Below are 17,742 nucleotides of genomic sequence, written 5' to 3' on the forward strand. Positions count from 1 at the left end.
ATTCGGGTTGAGTTTAGAAAGGATAAAAAGATGAAGAATGAAAAGACATAAAATCAAGTCGGTTTGAAGTTGGAACAGTTCGGATCTTACTTAGCTCGTGCTACTAGTTAATAGGTCCGTCCACCTTTTGGAGACCCGGCTCGGAATTAAACCGCTTTCCTGTATTATCCGAACTGAATTCACCCAAGACCTTGCATTTGTTTTAGTCTAAGATCGACAAAATATGCGATCGAATAGGACGCCACACAATATTTACCTGCGACTAAACGCGCCTTTTTAATTGGCATCTTAAAATGCTAGAAAGGAGTGGGCAAATGTAACTTAGCCAAAGACATGATGGGTCTATTATGGTACGATGGAACCAAAGTTACAGCTTAGCTATATACAAGTAGCTATCCCTGTTTCCTAGCAATGCTCAATCAAGGCTCAATCAATGGGTTAGTCCAACACTTTCAAAGATACCGTCAGCAGCATCGTTTGAGACTAGGGGATCACTTCCATTTCCACCCACAAGCCCCAAAGTTGGAAACCAAGGCATGTAATTGAGGTTCACCTGAGAAAATTGATCATCCCACCACATTGACCACGCATCGAACTGCGTGTCTTTAGCATCAAGCGAACTTGGCTGGTTGAGATCCAATATATTATTGTGTTCAAGGTTAGCTCGAACCTGTATATCTTGAGGGGAGGAATGTATTGTCGAGAGGCGTGTTACGTGGGGGACCTGAGAGGCGTCTGGTTGATCTTTTGACAGAGTTGCTAGCGATGGGAGTATCATGGAAGACGCTTTCGGCGTGGTTGGTTGGGCTAGGCGCGATTGCAGTCTACTAGCGAGGTTTTCCAGAAGATCGCCCCAGCGCGTACTCAAGTGTGTATCATCGACCGCAGAGTTACGGAGGCCAACAGCGACTCGCCGAACCAGATCAAGGGACATGGGTACATCGATCTCGCTAATTCCCGCCGCGCAGCACTGATTCCACGATTTAGGATAATGAAATAGAGAAAGGGTTGCATAAATGAGAGTGATGGAGAAGAGCCACTTACCTTGAGAAGAATCAAAGTCGCACCGAGAATCCTGGAGTATGATCGCACAGGAATATACGTTAAACTTCCATGCGGAAGTAGATCGTCGAGCACCGTTCTTAGTATAGTGCGAGCAGCTTGAACAGTTCCTCTTAGATACTTCTCCTCTTCAGGTGAAGTACCTCGTGAGCATCTCTCTGGTCTGGAACTTATGTCATCACGGCAATTTCGGCTGATTGCAGCTTGCAAAGCGAGGCCGAAAATACAGAGTTGTGCATACTCGTACTCAATGCTCAAGATATATCGCGTTTGCTTCGCCACTACACTGAAATGAGCGTTGGTTAACACAGCTTCAGGGTTGATACATACACTTGGCATGATCGAACTCGATAATTGATTTGTTTAGAAGTGGCTCGAGGCTGTGAACAATCCGAAGGTATTGTCCGTTGCGAATAATTTCTCCCGTATATTTGGGTGACACAAAGAGAAGGTCGTTTGCATTCTTCATACTAATCGCGACGCGCATCCAGCATTCCGTTGCATCGTCATTCTTTATGTCTGGGCTTTTTATGGGAGTGCATTGCGCAGGATTTCTTCGTCCTACCGTATTCCAAACTCTTTATTAGTATCAACCATTCAAAGGTGTCGCACAGGATGCGTTTGTGGAGGGGATGTCTACCTGGTCGACCCGGTTGTTGTGTCGCATAAACCCATATCAAGCACCGTATACGGTGAAATCTCTCTTGGTCACAAACCATCTTCTGATGGTCGTTTCTGATCTCATCTTGCCAAAATGAATTATCCTCGCAGAAAATCCCCATCTCTGTTGCCAACATCAAAACAGTGGAGAGCATAGAGTGGCATAGGCGGTCTGATCGAGCGAGCCAGTCATGTCCGGACCCGGGCCCGTAATATCCAGTAGTACTAGCAGTTTTGCGCGGTCGCTTCGGCTCAGGGATCACGATTGACGACGTATCCTCATCTGGGGGCGGGAAGTGGAGAGCCCGAGGATGCCAATCCAGCAACAGCAACAATGCCTCGCACGTTCCTAACGTGCGGAAGCCATGCGACCAACTGTCCATATATGTTGATCGTGGGCCTCTTCCAGGACCAAGAAAAGGGTCTTTGAGAGAAAGAAATTCACCTACGAACAGGTCCTCTGACCAGAACAATCGGGAAATCATTCCTTGTAGATATCTCCAAATCCGATCATGAACAATATAGGAACGTGCGACCGCAGCCGGTCCTGTCCACTTTCGGTAACGCGATCCAATCATCAATATCGCGATAGTCAATACGGGCTCCTCCTCGATCAGCGTCGCGTGCTGGGAATGACTGCGAAAGTATTCCGGCACAACGGGCGAGAAGGCTGACTGGAAGTTGTAAAAATGATCGACCATGTCTAGCGCTTCCTCTGCTGTGAAAAGTCCGCCACGGACAAAACGGACGTTGGACCAAGCGCGAAGAGCCTCATCGGTGCCTTTGTTGGTGGCAGCATCGGTATGAATCCCCAGGGCTGGGTCAGTGGGATTTGGCCTGGCGTCTTGGGGACGATTAGACGGCGGCGAGCCATCAGTTGACTCCCTCCGGGCCTCAGTGTGCTCACAAGCCTCTGATAGCAATGTCAATGCATCATGATAGGTTCGGGGGTGACCCTCGAGCAAAGCAGCTGCAGCACGTCCATCTTCTAGACTCTCTTCTTCTACAGCAGGAGGTAGATTGCCGTGAGACACTGCCAAATCAGGAACACCAGTTGCGTGTTGCGATCTAGGTTCTGGGACAAGAGGTGATTGCGCTCTCCGCTTTGTGGAAGCAGTCTTTCTGGTCCTTGATGCGGCAAAAAAGCATTGTTTGCTCTCTCTGCGGCATCGCGCACAAGGTGGTTTATTCGGACAATCGGCCGATCCCAACTCACAACGCACCTTTTTCTCCCTACAAGGCTCACAAGCCTGTGTACAGCGTCAGAGAGGATCGGCTACAAAATGCGGGGGGATCGAGGGGCCAAGGCCCACATACCTGGTACACCCGTTTGTGTTCTCTCGCATGAGAAGACATGAAAAGCGAAAGATAAGCCAAATGATCCGATCCGGGGATATCCAGGTTCCTTTATGAAGGAGTCCCCGAGATAACCGGTGGTTTCCAGCCAGTCGGGTGCACGTTAATTACCCCAACGCTTGGCGTTTCGCGTTGGGGACTTGGAGACCGCGATAAGCTTGTCTGGGGGTGGACCTCGGCCGAATGGAATTGGATATACTAATATCTATTTGCGAATTCCCAGAAGTCGATATCAATACTATCACAATGGAGAAATTAAAGACTTTGCTGATCGCAAATCGCGGTGAGATCGCCGTTCGCATTATCAAAACAGCCAAGTAAGCAAAGTGCCCATTATCAAAAGCAGCATAGCTAACTCTTCGTCTACAATAGAGAGCTAGGTATCCGTACGATCGCAATATACACTGCCGCCGACGCAACCTCAAACCACATTCGGGCGGCAGATGAGGCTGTCCTACTACCAGGTGACGATTCTACCGCATACATCAACGGGTTTGTCCTTTCTCGCTTTCAAAAGAATTGCGCCACAAAGCCGAAACTGAAACTATAATGGATAGAACTTCAATAATCGAAATCGCCCGTTCCTATCAAGTCGATGCCATTATTCCGGGCTATGGATTCCTGTCAGAGAATGTGGAATTTGCCCAAGCTATCGCCAATGCCGGGATGATTTTTGTAGGCCCTCGGTCTGAAGCCATTGAAGCGTTCGGGCTGAAACATCGCGCTCGTGAGATCGCTGTGGCAGCCGGTGTCCCAATTGTTCCCGGGACGCAGGGACTGCTCGTCACAGAAGACGAGGCAGTGGAAGCGGCAAATGAATTGGGATACCCCGTACTTCTCCCTGTAACTGTTCACAGCCAAAAAATACCTACTAACCATGATTTCATGTAGGTTATGCTAAAAGCCACAGGTGGCGGTGGTGGTATGGGCTTGATGATATGCAACTCAGTGGAAGAGGTCAGAGAGTCTTTGACACAAGTCCGCTCCCGAGGAGAAACTTTGTTCAAGAATGCCGGCGTCTTTATGGAACGTTACTATCCTGAGAGTCATCATATCGAAGTCCAGGTTTTTGGTAATGGTCTGGGAGATGCAATTCATGTCGGAGAACGAGAGTGCTCAATTCAACGCCGTCATCAAAAGGTTGTCGAAGAGTGCCCCAGTCCATTCGTGGAAAAACACCCAGGTCTCCGTGAAAAGCTCACCTCTGCGGCGGTCGCTTTGACGAAATCCATTCGATACGGATCTGCAGGCACCGTTGAATACTTAGTTGATGACGTATCGGGGGATTTCTTCTTTCTGGAAATGAACACTCGTCTTCAAGTCGAACACGGTATCACCGAGCTCTGTTACAACCTTGATATTGTAAAGCTCATGCTTCAACAAGCCGACCGGGAGTTATGCAATCTTGGAGGCCTGGATAAGAGCTATCTGAAATCTTTGCAACCAGACAAGCCTGAAGGCTGTGCGATTGAAGCTCGTGTGTATGCAGAGAACCCTGCTCGAAACTACTCTCCATCCCCTGGATTGCTTCAACATGTTGAATGGAAGGAGACAAGTGGCACTCGAATTGACACGTGGGTCGCTACTGGAACTCGAATTTCCACATATTACGGTCAGTTATTTCCTTCATGTCATATGAATACATAGGCTGACTCGACTACCGTAGACCCCATGATAGCAAAGGTTATGGTGCATGATTCCAACCGGGCAGCGGCCATTGCAAAATTGGGTGATGTTTTATCACACTCAAAAATCCGTGGACCACCGACAAATTTGGAATTCTTGAACGCCATCATTCAATCTAATAAATTTTGCAAGGGGCATACGTTGACTAACTTCTTGGCCGATTTCGAGTTCACCCCCGTTGCGATTGATGTCATATCACCAGGTTTGTATACAACAATTCAAGACTATCCAGGACGTCCAAGTGCTGGGCGAGGAATTCCACAAGCAGGACCAATGGTGAGCCAAACTCCCTAAGGCTCTAAAAGATTCACCAGCTGACATACAGATATCAGGACCCTTTGGCGTTTCAAGGTACACCCATCACGTACAATTTCTGCTTTTCTACGTGCATAGAGTTCTGACAATATATCTTGCTTGCAGTTGCCAACATTTTGGTTGGGAATCCTTCCGGCACCGAAGGCCTAGAGATCACACTGAAAGGACCGGAACTACGTTTCCTAGCTCCAGCATGCATCTCTGTGTGCGGTGCTCCAATGGATATGACGCTTGACAGGGCCGAAGTGCCAATGTGGACACGACTCTATATCAAACGTGGTCAAACGCTATCAATTGGAAAGCTCAATGGATCCGGAGGATGCCGAGGTATGATATTCACAATATTTACTACTCCGGGTTTAGACTACTAACTTGCTGATAGCATATCTCGCCGTTCTTGGGGGATTTCCAGCAATGTGAGCTATAAATCAATGCTTCTTCTCCACTCCAGAACTAACTATATGCAGCACGCCATACTTTGGGTCAAGATCAACATCACCTCTACTTGGGATTGGTGGGTATCAAGGAAGATCGCTCGCTCCAGGTGATATGTTGGCCATTACAAAGCTCGATGCAGTTGAAGCAGAGCCCGGGATTTCACTGCCTACCCATTTGCATCCCATATACTCCAATCACTGGGAAATCGATGCTATGGTTGGCCCGTACGATGAGGGCTATATTGTATCCGAAGATATTGACATGATCTATAACACGGTCTGGTATGTTATACCAGTAGGTAAAAGGAGGTATTATAAGGCACTTCTAACTGTTTGACTTCAGGAACGTCTCGCATAATGCCACAAGAGGTGGCATTCGTCTTGTGGGACCTACTCCTAGATGGGCAAGGGAAGATGGGGGCGAGGGTGGCCAACACCCTAGCAACGTGATTGAATATGGGTACCCTACCGGAACATTGAACTGGACAGGAGACAGGTAAGTCCCGATGGCAAATCTCTTGACATCAACCCTAGTAGCTCAACTGACCATTCCAGTCCTTGCATCTTCCCCGTTGACGCCCCTGATCTTGGCGGCTTCATTTCCTCTACGACTATCGTGAAAGCCAGTCTATGGCGTATGGGTCAACTGAAATCTGGCGACACTATTCAATACCGCAGAGTATCATTGAAAGATGCTCTTCGTGCTCGTGCTGAATTAGAACAGTTCATGGAAAGTGTTTCCGCACTTGTAGCCGGCCAGTGCAATATGGATTCCATCAAGCCAATATTCGCTTCCACATTGCCAGAGTCAACTGTTTCTGGCAACTGGGGAAAGGCGTTGATTTACGAAACCGAACTGATTGAAGGTGGAATTTCCATGACATTTAGACAGGTAAGCGATCGTTCAGGTTACTATAATCATCAATTTCTAACTGCTGCTGATAGGGTGGGGATGAGTTCTTGTTGGTCGAGTTCGGCGATGGAAAATTCAATCTTAATCATCGCTGCCGTGTGACCGCATTGGACCAGGCTTTCAAGGAGTCTCAAGCGTGTGACGAAGGTTTGAGAGGGGCAATCTACAAGACCACCGGATGCTGCAATTGTGAGTTTCCCTCTCCAGCGTTGCTTTTGATTTTTCACTAATAATCGGTGAACCAAAGCGCTCTTGATCCACTACGATGGTCTGAAGCTTTCCCAAGACAACCTTATCAACCTTTTGGTATCGTTGCAAAGGGCCGTTGGAGATCTCAGCAGCTCAAAAGTCCCAAGCCGGAAGTTCCGTCTTCCCATCTGCTTCGAAAGCCCGGCTCAACAAGAAGCCATCCAGCGATACATAGAGACACAAAGACCGCATGCTCCATTCTTACCCAATAACATGGACTTCGTGGCTAATATAAATGGGGTTACGTATGATGAACTGATTGATATTTTCCTTTCGGTCGAATTCATGGCGATTTGTGTCGGGTTCTTCTGTGGCGATACTATTTGTCTGCCAGTTGATCCCCGCTATCGCTTGATATGCCCCAAGCAGAACCCTAGCCGGGTGTACACCCCAGAAGGAAGTGTCAGCTGGGGTGGATCATGCATGAAGTAAGCTTTTTTTCATACTATTAAAGTTGACCAAACTGACATCCTACTTTTAACAGCATATATCCCGTTGATGCCCCCGGGGGATATCAAATGACGGGCCAAACCATTCCATGCTTCGACCAATTGGGAGTCAAACCCGACTTCTCGCCAAGTCAGCCGGGTCTGTTCCGTGACTTCGACCAGATTACCTTCTATCGAGTAGACAAGGAAGAGCTTGAGCGTGATATGGCGCTTTTCCGGTCTGGTTGTTACAAATTCCAGTACGAAGATGTCATTTTCGATATGAGGGCGCACAACTGTCTTCTTGAGGAAAGTAGAGACGAAGTAGCGGGATTTAAGTCTCGCCAAGCTACGGCACAGGTAAAAATGTTAGCCTTGGAAAAGGAATCAATGGACAGATGGATGGCCGAGAAAGCGCAAAGCAACGTCCCCGTTGATGAAATTACGCTTCTGAGAGAAGGTCAGCTCCAAGTTTTGCAAATCATTCAGCATTCTAGCATACTGACAGAATATCACCAGACCCTGACATTCTTACATTGTATGCTCCTCTCGATGCAAACGTGTGGAAGGTCAACTTTACAGATGGAAGTGTTATCCGCTCTGCTCAAGTTGTTGTTATACTTGAGGCAATGAAGATGGAAGTATCCGTCTCCTACGATGGGGACAAGAGAGATGGCATTGATGAGTGTTTCACGATTGAGAAGGTGCTAGTCCAACCAGGCGACACCGTTCGGGCCGGAGATGCGCTGGTATTTTTGAGAAAGATTTGATGTGTTTCCATGCAAACTAGTTCTTCCCGTCCACTTAGCCGTTGTCGATATATAAGGATAATATATAAGCTGTGTGGGATTGTTAGGTCGAAGGTTATATATAGATAGAAAAAATTGCGGGGTTAAGCCTTCACTTTGTGTTTTTCAAAGCAAATAATGGGAGTGATCCTGATCCAATCGGGTCTAGACCATAAGCGCCCGTCTCTTATGTGGTGTGTCAAGGTGAAAGGCTTGTCGTCCAGCTAGGAGGGGCATCACAATGGGTCCAGCGGACAGCTAGCCAATCAACAACGTCAAGGCCCGTCCGCTCGACAAACATTTCGTGGAGCTCCTTTATTAATCTCAGTATTCTGACAGCTGTTTCAAAGGTTGGGCACAAAGTCACATGACAAAGTGATCAAATTCGTTCTCGCTGGAAACGCCACCGACATAGTGCCTTGTATTTAGGAAGTAACATCAAGGAAACAGACGATCTTTGGGAGAGGATGGTGGCTAGCGGAACTCGACCACAAGAATAGTACCACCTTCCTAAGGGCAAACACTGCCCGACACGACTATCAAGAGGGGAGGAAACAGAGAGAGAGAGAGAGACTATGGAAGTCTACTACTATGGAGAGCAGTCATGTGACTACTGAGAGATATCAATGAGATTCTGTTAGGATCGCATGGTTTCCATTGGGTAGTACTAATTACTAGCTAGATGCAGAATGTATTACATCAGCGCCAAGCAAGGGCTTGGCCTCCAATAAAACCCCTGAGTGCTTACTAACTAGCAAGTAGTAGTAAGCACTCGCTACCAGGTACTTGCTCCAGTACTAGGAATGTAGCGCCTGAGGCACCAATAAGTTGTGGCCTCAGGCACGGAGAGTAAGCAAACCCTCCAAACCTCTCGGAAGCACATCAACATTCAGACTCAAAGCCAGTTCTACAAGACGCACATTGGGGATCAGGCTCGCGATAATAATACTCACGATCTTTCCCCATGATTAAGATGAAGTAGCTTTCCTCCCTTCATATTGCACTTGCTGGGGCCGATACAGGATGTAAAGTGTAGGGAATGCGCGCCAAGTGAGATGCTCTTATAATGTGTCGATCATGATTGCATCGTTGGCATTGGATCATTATATCTCAACAAAATTTGAAGCCTTCCACAATCTTCCCAGGTTGTCTGTGAAGTCATATGACCACAAAAATAAAGGTTTCCCACACGTTAGGATCCGAGAAAGCTAGGGAATGCAACGAATGAATGTAATACTGATTTAGTACAAGCAAGAGATGTGGCAGAATAAGAGAAGACAGAGAGTTCTTTCTCTTAGAACGGGTCATCTAATATCTACAGAGGTCTGCTAACATATAAGATCATCACAATTTCACCATTCATCAGCCTTGACACTCGCTGTGTGTCGGTCCTCATTCATCCTCCGTAGAGCTTACTATATCTTGGTACCATCGCTAAAAGCTAAATGACTGTGGACAGTTTAATTCACCCACCCGGTCAATGTCTCTCGCAATATATTCCGGTTCCTATGCAAGAACCAATGATCTCCATCCACCTCAACAAAATTGAACTCTTTCGCTTGTGTGCTCCAAGCAGCAACTTCGTTCGGGTACACCACTTCATCCTGGCGTGCGGCAAAAGCGGTGATTGGTATATTTAGTGAATCCTCTTCGGTGAAACGGTAGTTAAGAAGCAATGGTGTATCCCTCCTCAACGCCGGTAATATTGAGCGAAAGAATTCGACATCATCAATATAACGAGAGATAGCCAACGTATACTCGGGACTGAAGTCTTGGGTAATGACCTGGACTATCACATCTCGCTTCTGCCAAATTTTGATGAGATTGGGCGCTATGGTGCCGGTTATAAGAAGGCGTGGAAGAGGTTTCCCTTGTCGTCTAAGGGCTCTGAGAACTTCAAAAGCAATAATTCCTCCAAAAGAATGGCCCCAAAAAGCCTGGGGAGCACCCACTACTTCGTCCATCTCGCCAAGGATGCCGGAAACAACTTCAGACATGTTGGTTAAAATCGCTTCCTCGGATCGATTCTCTCGACCTGGCAGCTGCACTGCAATTGCGGTCAGTCCATGCGGTGGATCCACCAAAAATGGAGCGAAGAGAGAGGCTGAAGCGCCCATTGAGTGGAAACACACAAGGCGAGGGGAAGAGTCATTGGGTATTTTGCCGCCAATAAACCATTTTGACAATACTGATAGTCCCGCAGAGGGCACTTGTTCAGATATGTGGTTGGCAGCATCAGTACTGTTCCCACCTTCAGCATGGCCTGTTTGAAATGAGCTGTTGAGCTCCACTGCAATTTCCTGGAGACTGGGCGCTTCGAAGAGCCTCATGAGGGGGTATGTAACTTGAACTTCACGCAAAATCACACCTCGCAGTTGTGTGAGAGTAAGGGAGTCAAATGCGTATTGGCTGATTTTCTCCGTGAGGGAAATCCGGCACGGCTCGACACCAATGATTTTGGCCAGTCCAGAGCATAATGTATCGGCAATCATGGTCACTCGCTCCAGACCAGATATATTGAAGATTGATCGGGTGGACCCTGAACTGCCTAACTTGGCTTGCTCATTCTTCAGCCCCATGAAAGCACCATCTCGAATCAGATGGGGATACGCTGTGAGGAACATAGGCCAATCCAGATTAAGAGCCAGGCGTTGTGTAGTACCATGGAGGATGCCACGCTCAAAGGCAGATAGAACTGCTGGAAGACACGTGGTCACTAATCCTAGCGATTGTAGGATTTCGTGGAGCTTGTCGTTGTAAGTCGATTTCTCAGACATGCCCGCAAAGTATCCTAGCAAGCCAAGATTGAGAGAGAACCCGGGCAAGCCAGATGCCTGACGGTAATGTGCCAGTCCATCGAGGTACTGGTTCGCAGCAGCGTAGGCGAATTGTCCTGTAAGACCGACAATACTTGCGATAGATGAAGCCATAACAAAGAAGTCCAGATTCATGTCCTGGGTAGCTAGATGCAGATTCCATGCACCCAATGCCTTGGGCTTGAACACATGCCAGAAATCATCCATCGTTGTCTCATGGACATATATATCTCCCAAGATGCCTGCACAGTGAATCACCCCTACGATAGGGGGCCAGTCCGATCGATGACCGAAGAGCGACATTACAGCCTCAAGGCTACTAATATCTGTTTGAGCAACCCTCACGTTGGCTCCGCGACTCCGCAGATCTAAAATATTCGCATGATCTTCTTCGGACTTTGGCCCTGAGCGACTGGCAAGCACGAGGTGACGAGCTCCTCGCTTGACCAGGAGCCTGGCGAACTGTAGACCTAGCCCACTTGCACCGCCGGTGATGATATAAGTTCGATCCCCTCGGAGCTTTAGCTGAGTTGGTGGTGCTATAACAACCTCGGTGTTGTCTGGTAGTTCCAAGACAATGTTTCCAATTACCGCAGACCGGGAAACTGCCTTCGTAGCCGTGGAGATCTCCGTGATGGGGTATGTGGTGACCGGCAGTGGGACCAGCTGCCCGTTTTCAAACATCGCACAAACTTCATTGAGCATTCGATAATGTAAATCTGGCTTTTTGATTGCCAGTCTATCGACATCAACAGCAAAGAACGAACCATTCTGGGCGAATTTCTCCAGGCTGAGCCTCATATTCCGGTAGATATCCGTCTTTACAATCTCCAGAAAGCGGCCGAATGGAGCAAGACATGCGATCGATTGCGATAACATGGTACCAGAAAGTGAATTAAGCACCAGGTCCATGCCTTTGTCTCCGGTTACGGCCTTGAGCTGACCGTGAAATGATGTCGAAGTTGAGTCGAACACGGCTTCCACTCCCATCTCTAACACCCACGCGCGACGGGCAGGGGTTTCGGCTGTTGCATACACACGAGCACCCAGGTGCTTGGCCACCTGAACTGCCGCGATACCCATCCCACTAGCTGCTGAATGGATGAGAACCCGTTCTCCAGACTCCAGTCTGCCAAGGTAGGCCAAGGCATAATACGCTGTTATGAATGCTACTGGGACGCAGGCCGCCTCGGGGAATGTCAACGAGGGAGGGATAACCGCTAGCAGGCCACGGTGGACAGTTGCGAGCCCTGAAAGACCTTGTGGCACTCGAGCCATGACCGGAGTGCCAATTCTAATGTCTTGCACATTCTCACCAATCGCCACAACTCGGCCGGCAACCTCGGGTCCCATGCTTTGACTTGCAAGGCTTCCAGAGATCGATTGCTCACTCGGCACGCTGAAAACATCCATTGCATCTCTGACGTTTAGCCCAACTGCGTGCACTTCAATACTCACATCATCTGGTCTCAAATCTTCTTCAACTTTCTGCCGTAGAATGACATTGTCGAGGGTCCTGTTGGCACCGGGCTCAGAAAAATATGCTCCCCCTCTTGCAGGGAGACGCTTTTCTATACGTTTCTCCTCCTCTCCAGGATCCACTGCCACGATTCGTTTGAAAAATCGACCTTCGGGTCGTATCGCCACAACACTCTCGGTATGACCGACCCGGTTCGTTCGTAACTCTTCTTCTAGTAATGGGATATTCTGGCGATGTTCGTCTAGTGCAAGATCCACACAGCGGATACGGGCTCGGGGCAGCTCGTTTGCCATTACTCGGGCAGCTGCTTGTACAGCCGAGGAAATGGGGTCACATTGTGAATCTTCTGGCGTCATGCAGCTGCCTTTGGTCAAGATCACAAGCGTGGGAACCCCTTGGTTCTCATGAAGCCATGTGGCGACGCGAAGTAGCACTTTCATGACGGCCTCCACGGTGCGGTGGAACTCCCGGCAGTATGAACCAGAAACGAACGCCGGAATCAAGACAAGTAAACGAGCGTCCCACAGGAACGGCCATTCTGTCGGTTTCCATGTTTCGTCAACTTCGTCCAGAGTCTTCTGATGCAACTGGGCGCAAGGAAACGTTCTCTGGATGGTACATTGCCAGTCAATGTCACCTCTCTCTGGTTCAAGAATCACCACGTTGTCGAAATCTGCCTCTAGTTTACTCAGCTCGTCCTGAGCCTCCAGTTGGAAAAAAACTTCGTGTTCCAGGAGCCGCGGCACATGTTGACCCGGAATGCGTTTTGTTGTTAATCCAGTTATCACGGCAAGGATTTTACCACTTTCGCTATACACTGATGTATTGCAGCGCAGGAAAGTATCATCATGGAGCGTGATATGGGTATGCACAAATGCGGATGTGATACTCTCCGCTGCCTCAAATATCTCGATCTGTTCAAGGTGGGAAGGTAGGTTGACATACCGCAAATCACCATGCTGGCCCTTATCAACGAAAATCATTTGTACGGCAGTATCCAAGAGCGCCGGGTGAAATACGAAACGTGCCGCATCTGCACGCAAAGAACTGGGGAGCTTAATATGTGAGAAAATCTCGTCCCCTAGCCGCCATATCTTTTGGGCTCCTCTGAAAGCCTCTCCATACCGAAGACCTGACTCCTCCAGTTTCGAGTAAAAGTTTTCAGGATCAACTTCCACCCCGGTCTGCACTCGAGACCTCACACTTTCCAATGCCTCTGTAACAGCACCCGGTCGCTCGCCAAACGCATTGATCCGCCCACGAGAACAGACCTGCCATGGTACCTCGGGGGTCGAGTCTGCGGGACGCGAACTTATCACAAAGTCATTCGCAGGGGATGTAATTTCCAGCAACACTTGCGGAGCGAGATCTTCTGCAGATGCCAGGATCACAGGACGCTCAAGTCTCAAGTCTTCCACCCAGATTCTCATATGTGGCAGGTGCTCCCGGGCAGCCAAGTATGCGGATTCCACCTGTCCTGTCATAGGAAATACAACCGCCCCATCTATAACATGATCGGCGAGAAAGGGAGACACGCCTGTGCTCAACCTGAGTCGTACCGCACCACGACTTTCGTCAGTCAGACGAAGAACGCTTCCAAGGAACGGATGCTTGTTTTGACCAAGCCGGCGTTGCTGAGCCTCCGGGTTCTCGAACCAGTAATGCTGGCGTTGAAAAGGGTATAATGGGAGATCAACAAACCGGCCTCCGCCACCATTGAAGGACTCAATGTCCACATGAACGCCGGTCGCATGTGCCGCTCCGATAACACATGAGACAGGGTCAATTTCACTTCCCCTGATCATGGCTGGCAAGATGTGAACGGATCGCTTGGCATATTCAGCAATGCCACGGGTTCCAGAGACCAAGACAGGGTGTGGCCCAATCTCTACTAGGAAATCGTAACCGTCTTCTAACATTCTTTCCATGGTCTCCCGAAACAGTACTGGCCTACGCACATTCTGGAACCAGTAGTCACCCGTAAGGTGGGTGCCGGGCTCAATCAGCGTGGTGACAGTGGAGTACAAGTTGGTCTTGGTCGGGTTCCCTTGAATACACGATAGGGCGGCAACGAGTTCGTTTTCCAGAGGATCCATGAAGCGGCTGTGATAAGGTACTTCCACTTTGACGAATCGAGCAAAGCTTCCCTGGGCCTCGAGAACACTGCTAATTTGCTCCAGTTCCGCCGTAGGCCCAGTCAAGGTCGTCATTTCAGTGCCGTTGTGAGCTGCAATCTCCACAACTCCTCCCAAATGATGCCGCTCAAGAAGTTGCTCTGCCACCTTCGATGTTACTCCAGCTGCTAGCATACTTCCTGTGCCTGCTGCCTTGTTCTGGATCTGTGATCGAACATAAATCACTTTGACAGCTTCCTCAAGACTCAGTGCACCAGCGATATGTGCAGCAGCAACTTCACCAATGGAGTGGCCCACGATGGCGTCTGGCTTGAGTCCATAAGACAATAACATTCTCGCCAATGCAATCTGAATGGCTGCGATGGCTGGCTGAACGATTGTGGTTTGGTTCATTCTTTCTAGGTCCCCCCCGCATAATGACATCTCCGTGCGGATTGAAAACCCTCCCAGTGCAATAAATATCTCATCAAATGCGGCCAAGGACTCGCGGAACGCAACTTCCTGATCTACAAGGGCCATCCCCATCCCGAGCCATTGACCTCCTTGACCGGAAAACAAGAAGGCTGTTTTTGTAGAACTTCCCGTTCGTCTCTGGAGCGGCAAAGCTTGCTTACTTACTTGCCCAGAGCTTAGCTGGTCAAGTCTAGAGCACAAGTCCTCAAGGCCTTCAGCTGCAATGACTGATATTTGGTTGTGAGTGCTCCGTCGCATGTTGAGAGTGTATGCGACATCACTTAGAGCGGTCTTTTGGAGTCGTAGGTAAGAGGCAAGCTCTTGGGCAACCTGCTCCATGGCAGATAAAGTCCTTGCAGAAATCACGTAAACACGTGGCTCATGACTGGCTGGGGAAGAGGAGCCACCGGTAACATCCGGTGCTTCTTCGAGGATAGCATGCGCGTTGGTCCCCCCAGCCCCAAACGAGTTGACCCCGACCCATAGCTTGTGTTGCCCATCTGAGGACAAGGACGTTATCTGGGTAGGTACCGCAATCTGGAGTGACTGGAAATCAATTGCGGGATTAGGATTCGTGAAATGGACCTGTGGGGGGATTTCTCTGTGAAAGGTGACCAGTGCAGCCTTAATGAAGCCGGCAATTCCAGCAGCACCCTCGAGGTGACCGAAATTACCCTTGAGTGATCCTATCCAAAGAGGATGTTCATCTTTAGATCGTGCCTGTCCGATATGCTTTCCAAGGGCACTTGCTTCGATGGGATCCCCGACTCGGGTTCCTGGCCCATGGGCCTCGACATAACGGACTCTGGCTGGGTCTGTGTTGGACTGTTTGTAGATCGAATGTAGTAATGCCAGCTGAGCTGTCAAGCTGGGAACAGTGAATCCTTCTGGTGTGTATCCGTCTTGATTCACAAGAGAGCTGCGGACCAAGGCATATATTCTGTCCTTATTTTGGATCGCTCGACTGAGAGGCTTCAAGAAGACCATTCCGACGCCTTCACTGCGAACATAGCCATTTCCTGCCGCGTCGAATGATTTACAAGCGCCATCTGGAGAAAGGAAACCCGCCTTGGACATCAAAATCGTAGACTCGGGGCGGAGAATGGCATTAACTCCACCAACGAGAGCAGCCTCGCTCTCCTGCGCCCAAAGGCTTTGGCAGGCTAAATGTAATGCAACCAAGCTGCTCGAACAGGCGGTATTGAGAGTGAGGCTTGGGCCCCGTAAATCCAACCGATGCGAGACCCGGTTAGCGATTGAGCAGTCATGAGTGCCCATTCCCGCATGGGGGCCAACATTGTCTCGCTGCTCTGTTCCTCCTTGGATGGAAAGGTAGTCGTTGGCGAACATCCCAACAAAGACACTTGTCTGTGATCCAGCCACCTCTTGCAAAGTGGTGCCAGAGTCCTCCAGCGCATGAATACTAGCCTCCAACAGAAGTCGCTGTTGCGGGTCGATCCTGGATGCCTCGCTTGGGAAGATACCGAAGAATTCGGCATCGAACGATTGGATTTTGTCCACGAATCCCCCTTTGATGTTTCGAATGGCACCATATTTTGCCGGGTCATTGCCATGCAAGGCGTTTGCATCAAATCGGTCACTCGGAACTTCCGACACGAGGTCTCTACCTTCACGCAGTACGTCCCAAAACTCCTTCGAGCTCGTGACGCCTCCGGGAAGACGACATCCGATGCCGACAATGGCAATGGGCTCGCGATTGATAAAAGCCATAACAAGAATTGTAGATAGCGAAAAGAGAACACGAACGTCTGTTGATATCTCGATGGATCCTAGAGATACTGGAAGCTAGTTGTGATTCTTATTTTCATACTGCTTTCCAAAATGCTTCCCATCAGCTCTTTTATATATACATAGACAGCCTCTTTCCAAGAGTCACCATATGCACTTGGACAGATTTAGATGATGAACCCACCATCAGCGACGTTCTTGAGGATTAGGCCTGCGGGCTCTCTCTCTTCCACATGAGATTCATTTACGCATCCATCTCCTTGCAGTCCATGAGCATCCACTCTCGTGTGAGTGTGGCATATGCTCACTTCCCCTTCTTCCATTTAGCATAACTTCAACCAGTCAGGTTCAAGGGTGGCCCACCATCAGCGATGTTCTTGAGGATTAGGCCTGCGGGCTCTCTCTCTTCCACATGAAATTCATTTACGCATCCATCTCCATGCAGTCCATGCGTATCCACTCTCGTGTGAGTGTGGCGTATGCTCACTTCCCTCTTCTTCCATTTAGCATAGCTCTAACCAGCCAGGTTCAAGGGTGGCCAACACTCTCGTTTCCTTTCTTCCTACAGTAACCTCGTCCTTTCAAACGCCAGTCGACCGACAAAACCCGGTGCATATCTATCCATTGTGTTCCCAGAACTACACAAAAGGAGTGTGGGTAGTGAGTAAGGGTGACTACGGAGGGACTTGGTTTTCACTACTTTGTTGTTTTTCATGCTCCCACACTTGGTAATCCTCATTCCAGTTTTCTAAATCAATCATTTTGTATCCTTTGTTCCTTATGGTTCGGGCTTCCTAGTCTCCAGCACCCACATATAAGTTTGGATGGATCAACCACCTCAGCGGCGGGTTGAAGCAATTTGCAAAATATAACTATGCGTAGATTGTGTAGGCCAGTGTTAGAATTCGAGCCCAATACCTGCCAAGTGATCAATTGGTCGTTCTGCATATTGCCTCATCATGCTAGCCACTCACACTGCCGCTACCGGTCCTATATACAACTTGAACAAATCTATGGACTCGCCGAAGTAATATGTAGGTTATAGGTATTGTGTAACCATAGGATTGCGGTAGCCGGTGTTAGGAAGCGGACCTGATACCTGTAGAGTGATCAATTGGTCATTCTGCATATTACCTGGGGCAACTAACCACCCACACTATATATATCCCCGGTAGTTGCCTGAATGGGATATTAAACCGGCTAACATTTAACCTA

At 48.9% G+C, this 17,742-nt stretch overlaps 3 protein-coding genes across 3 annotated transcripts; 1 reads left to right on the forward strand and 2 right to left on the reverse strand.

The window, feature by feature from the left end:
- Positions 1 to 430: 430 nt before the first annotated feature.
- Positions 431 to 3,380, reverse strand: N7455_008637 (Zn(II)2Cys6 transcription factor domain-containing protein; the record flags this gene model as incomplete). The annotated part of the gene is made up of 6 exons (XM_065605925.1): positions 431 to 970; positions 1,045 to 1,343; positions 1,393 to 1,623; positions 1,703 to 2,972; positions 3,040 to 3,127; positions 3,190 to 3,380. 6 exons carry the CDS (start codon positions 3,378 to 3,380, stop codon positions 431 to 433), a joined length of 2,619 nt encoding a protein of 872 aa, XP_065460874.1.
- Positions 3,325 to 7,876, forward strand: N7455_008638 (bifunctional urea carboxylase/allophanate hydrolase; the record flags this gene model as incomplete). The annotated part of the gene is made up of 15 exons (XM_065605926.1): positions 3,325 to 3,395; positions 3,451 to 3,570; positions 3,636 to 3,921; positions 3,970 to 4,690; positions 4,745 to 5,040; positions 5,097 to 5,115; positions 5,185 to 5,406; positions 5,462 to 5,495; positions 5,547 to 5,798; positions 5,860 to 6,012; positions 6,072 to 6,408; positions 6,462 to 6,618; positions 6,677 to 7,106; positions 7,163 to 7,566; positions 7,626 to 7,876. The coding sequence occupies 15 exons, from the start codon at positions 3,325 to 3,327 to the stop codon at positions 7,874 to 7,876; spliced, it is 3,753 nt and encodes a 1,250-aa protein (XP_065460875.1).
- Positions 7,877 to 9,354: 1,478 nt separating this feature from the next.
- Positions 9,355 to 16,509, reverse strand: N7455_008639 (uncharacterized protein; the record flags this gene model as incomplete). The annotated part of the gene is made up of 1 exon (XM_040957936.2): positions 9,355 to 16,509. The coding sequence occupies one exon, from the start codon at positions 16,507 to 16,509 to the stop codon at positions 9,355 to 9,357; it is 7,155 nt and encodes a 2,384-aa protein (XP_040811631.2).
- Positions 16,510 to 17,742: the final 1,233 nt, after the last annotated feature.

This window comes from Penicillium solitum (assembly GCF_028829755.1).
Source record: "Penicillium solitum strain IBT 25940 chromosome Unknown utg000005l_segment0_segment0, whole genome shotgun sequence".
NCBI classification, from domain to species: domain Eukaryota; kingdom Fungi; phylum Ascomycota; class Eurotiomycetes; order Eurotiales; family Aspergillaceae; genus Penicillium; species Penicillium solitum.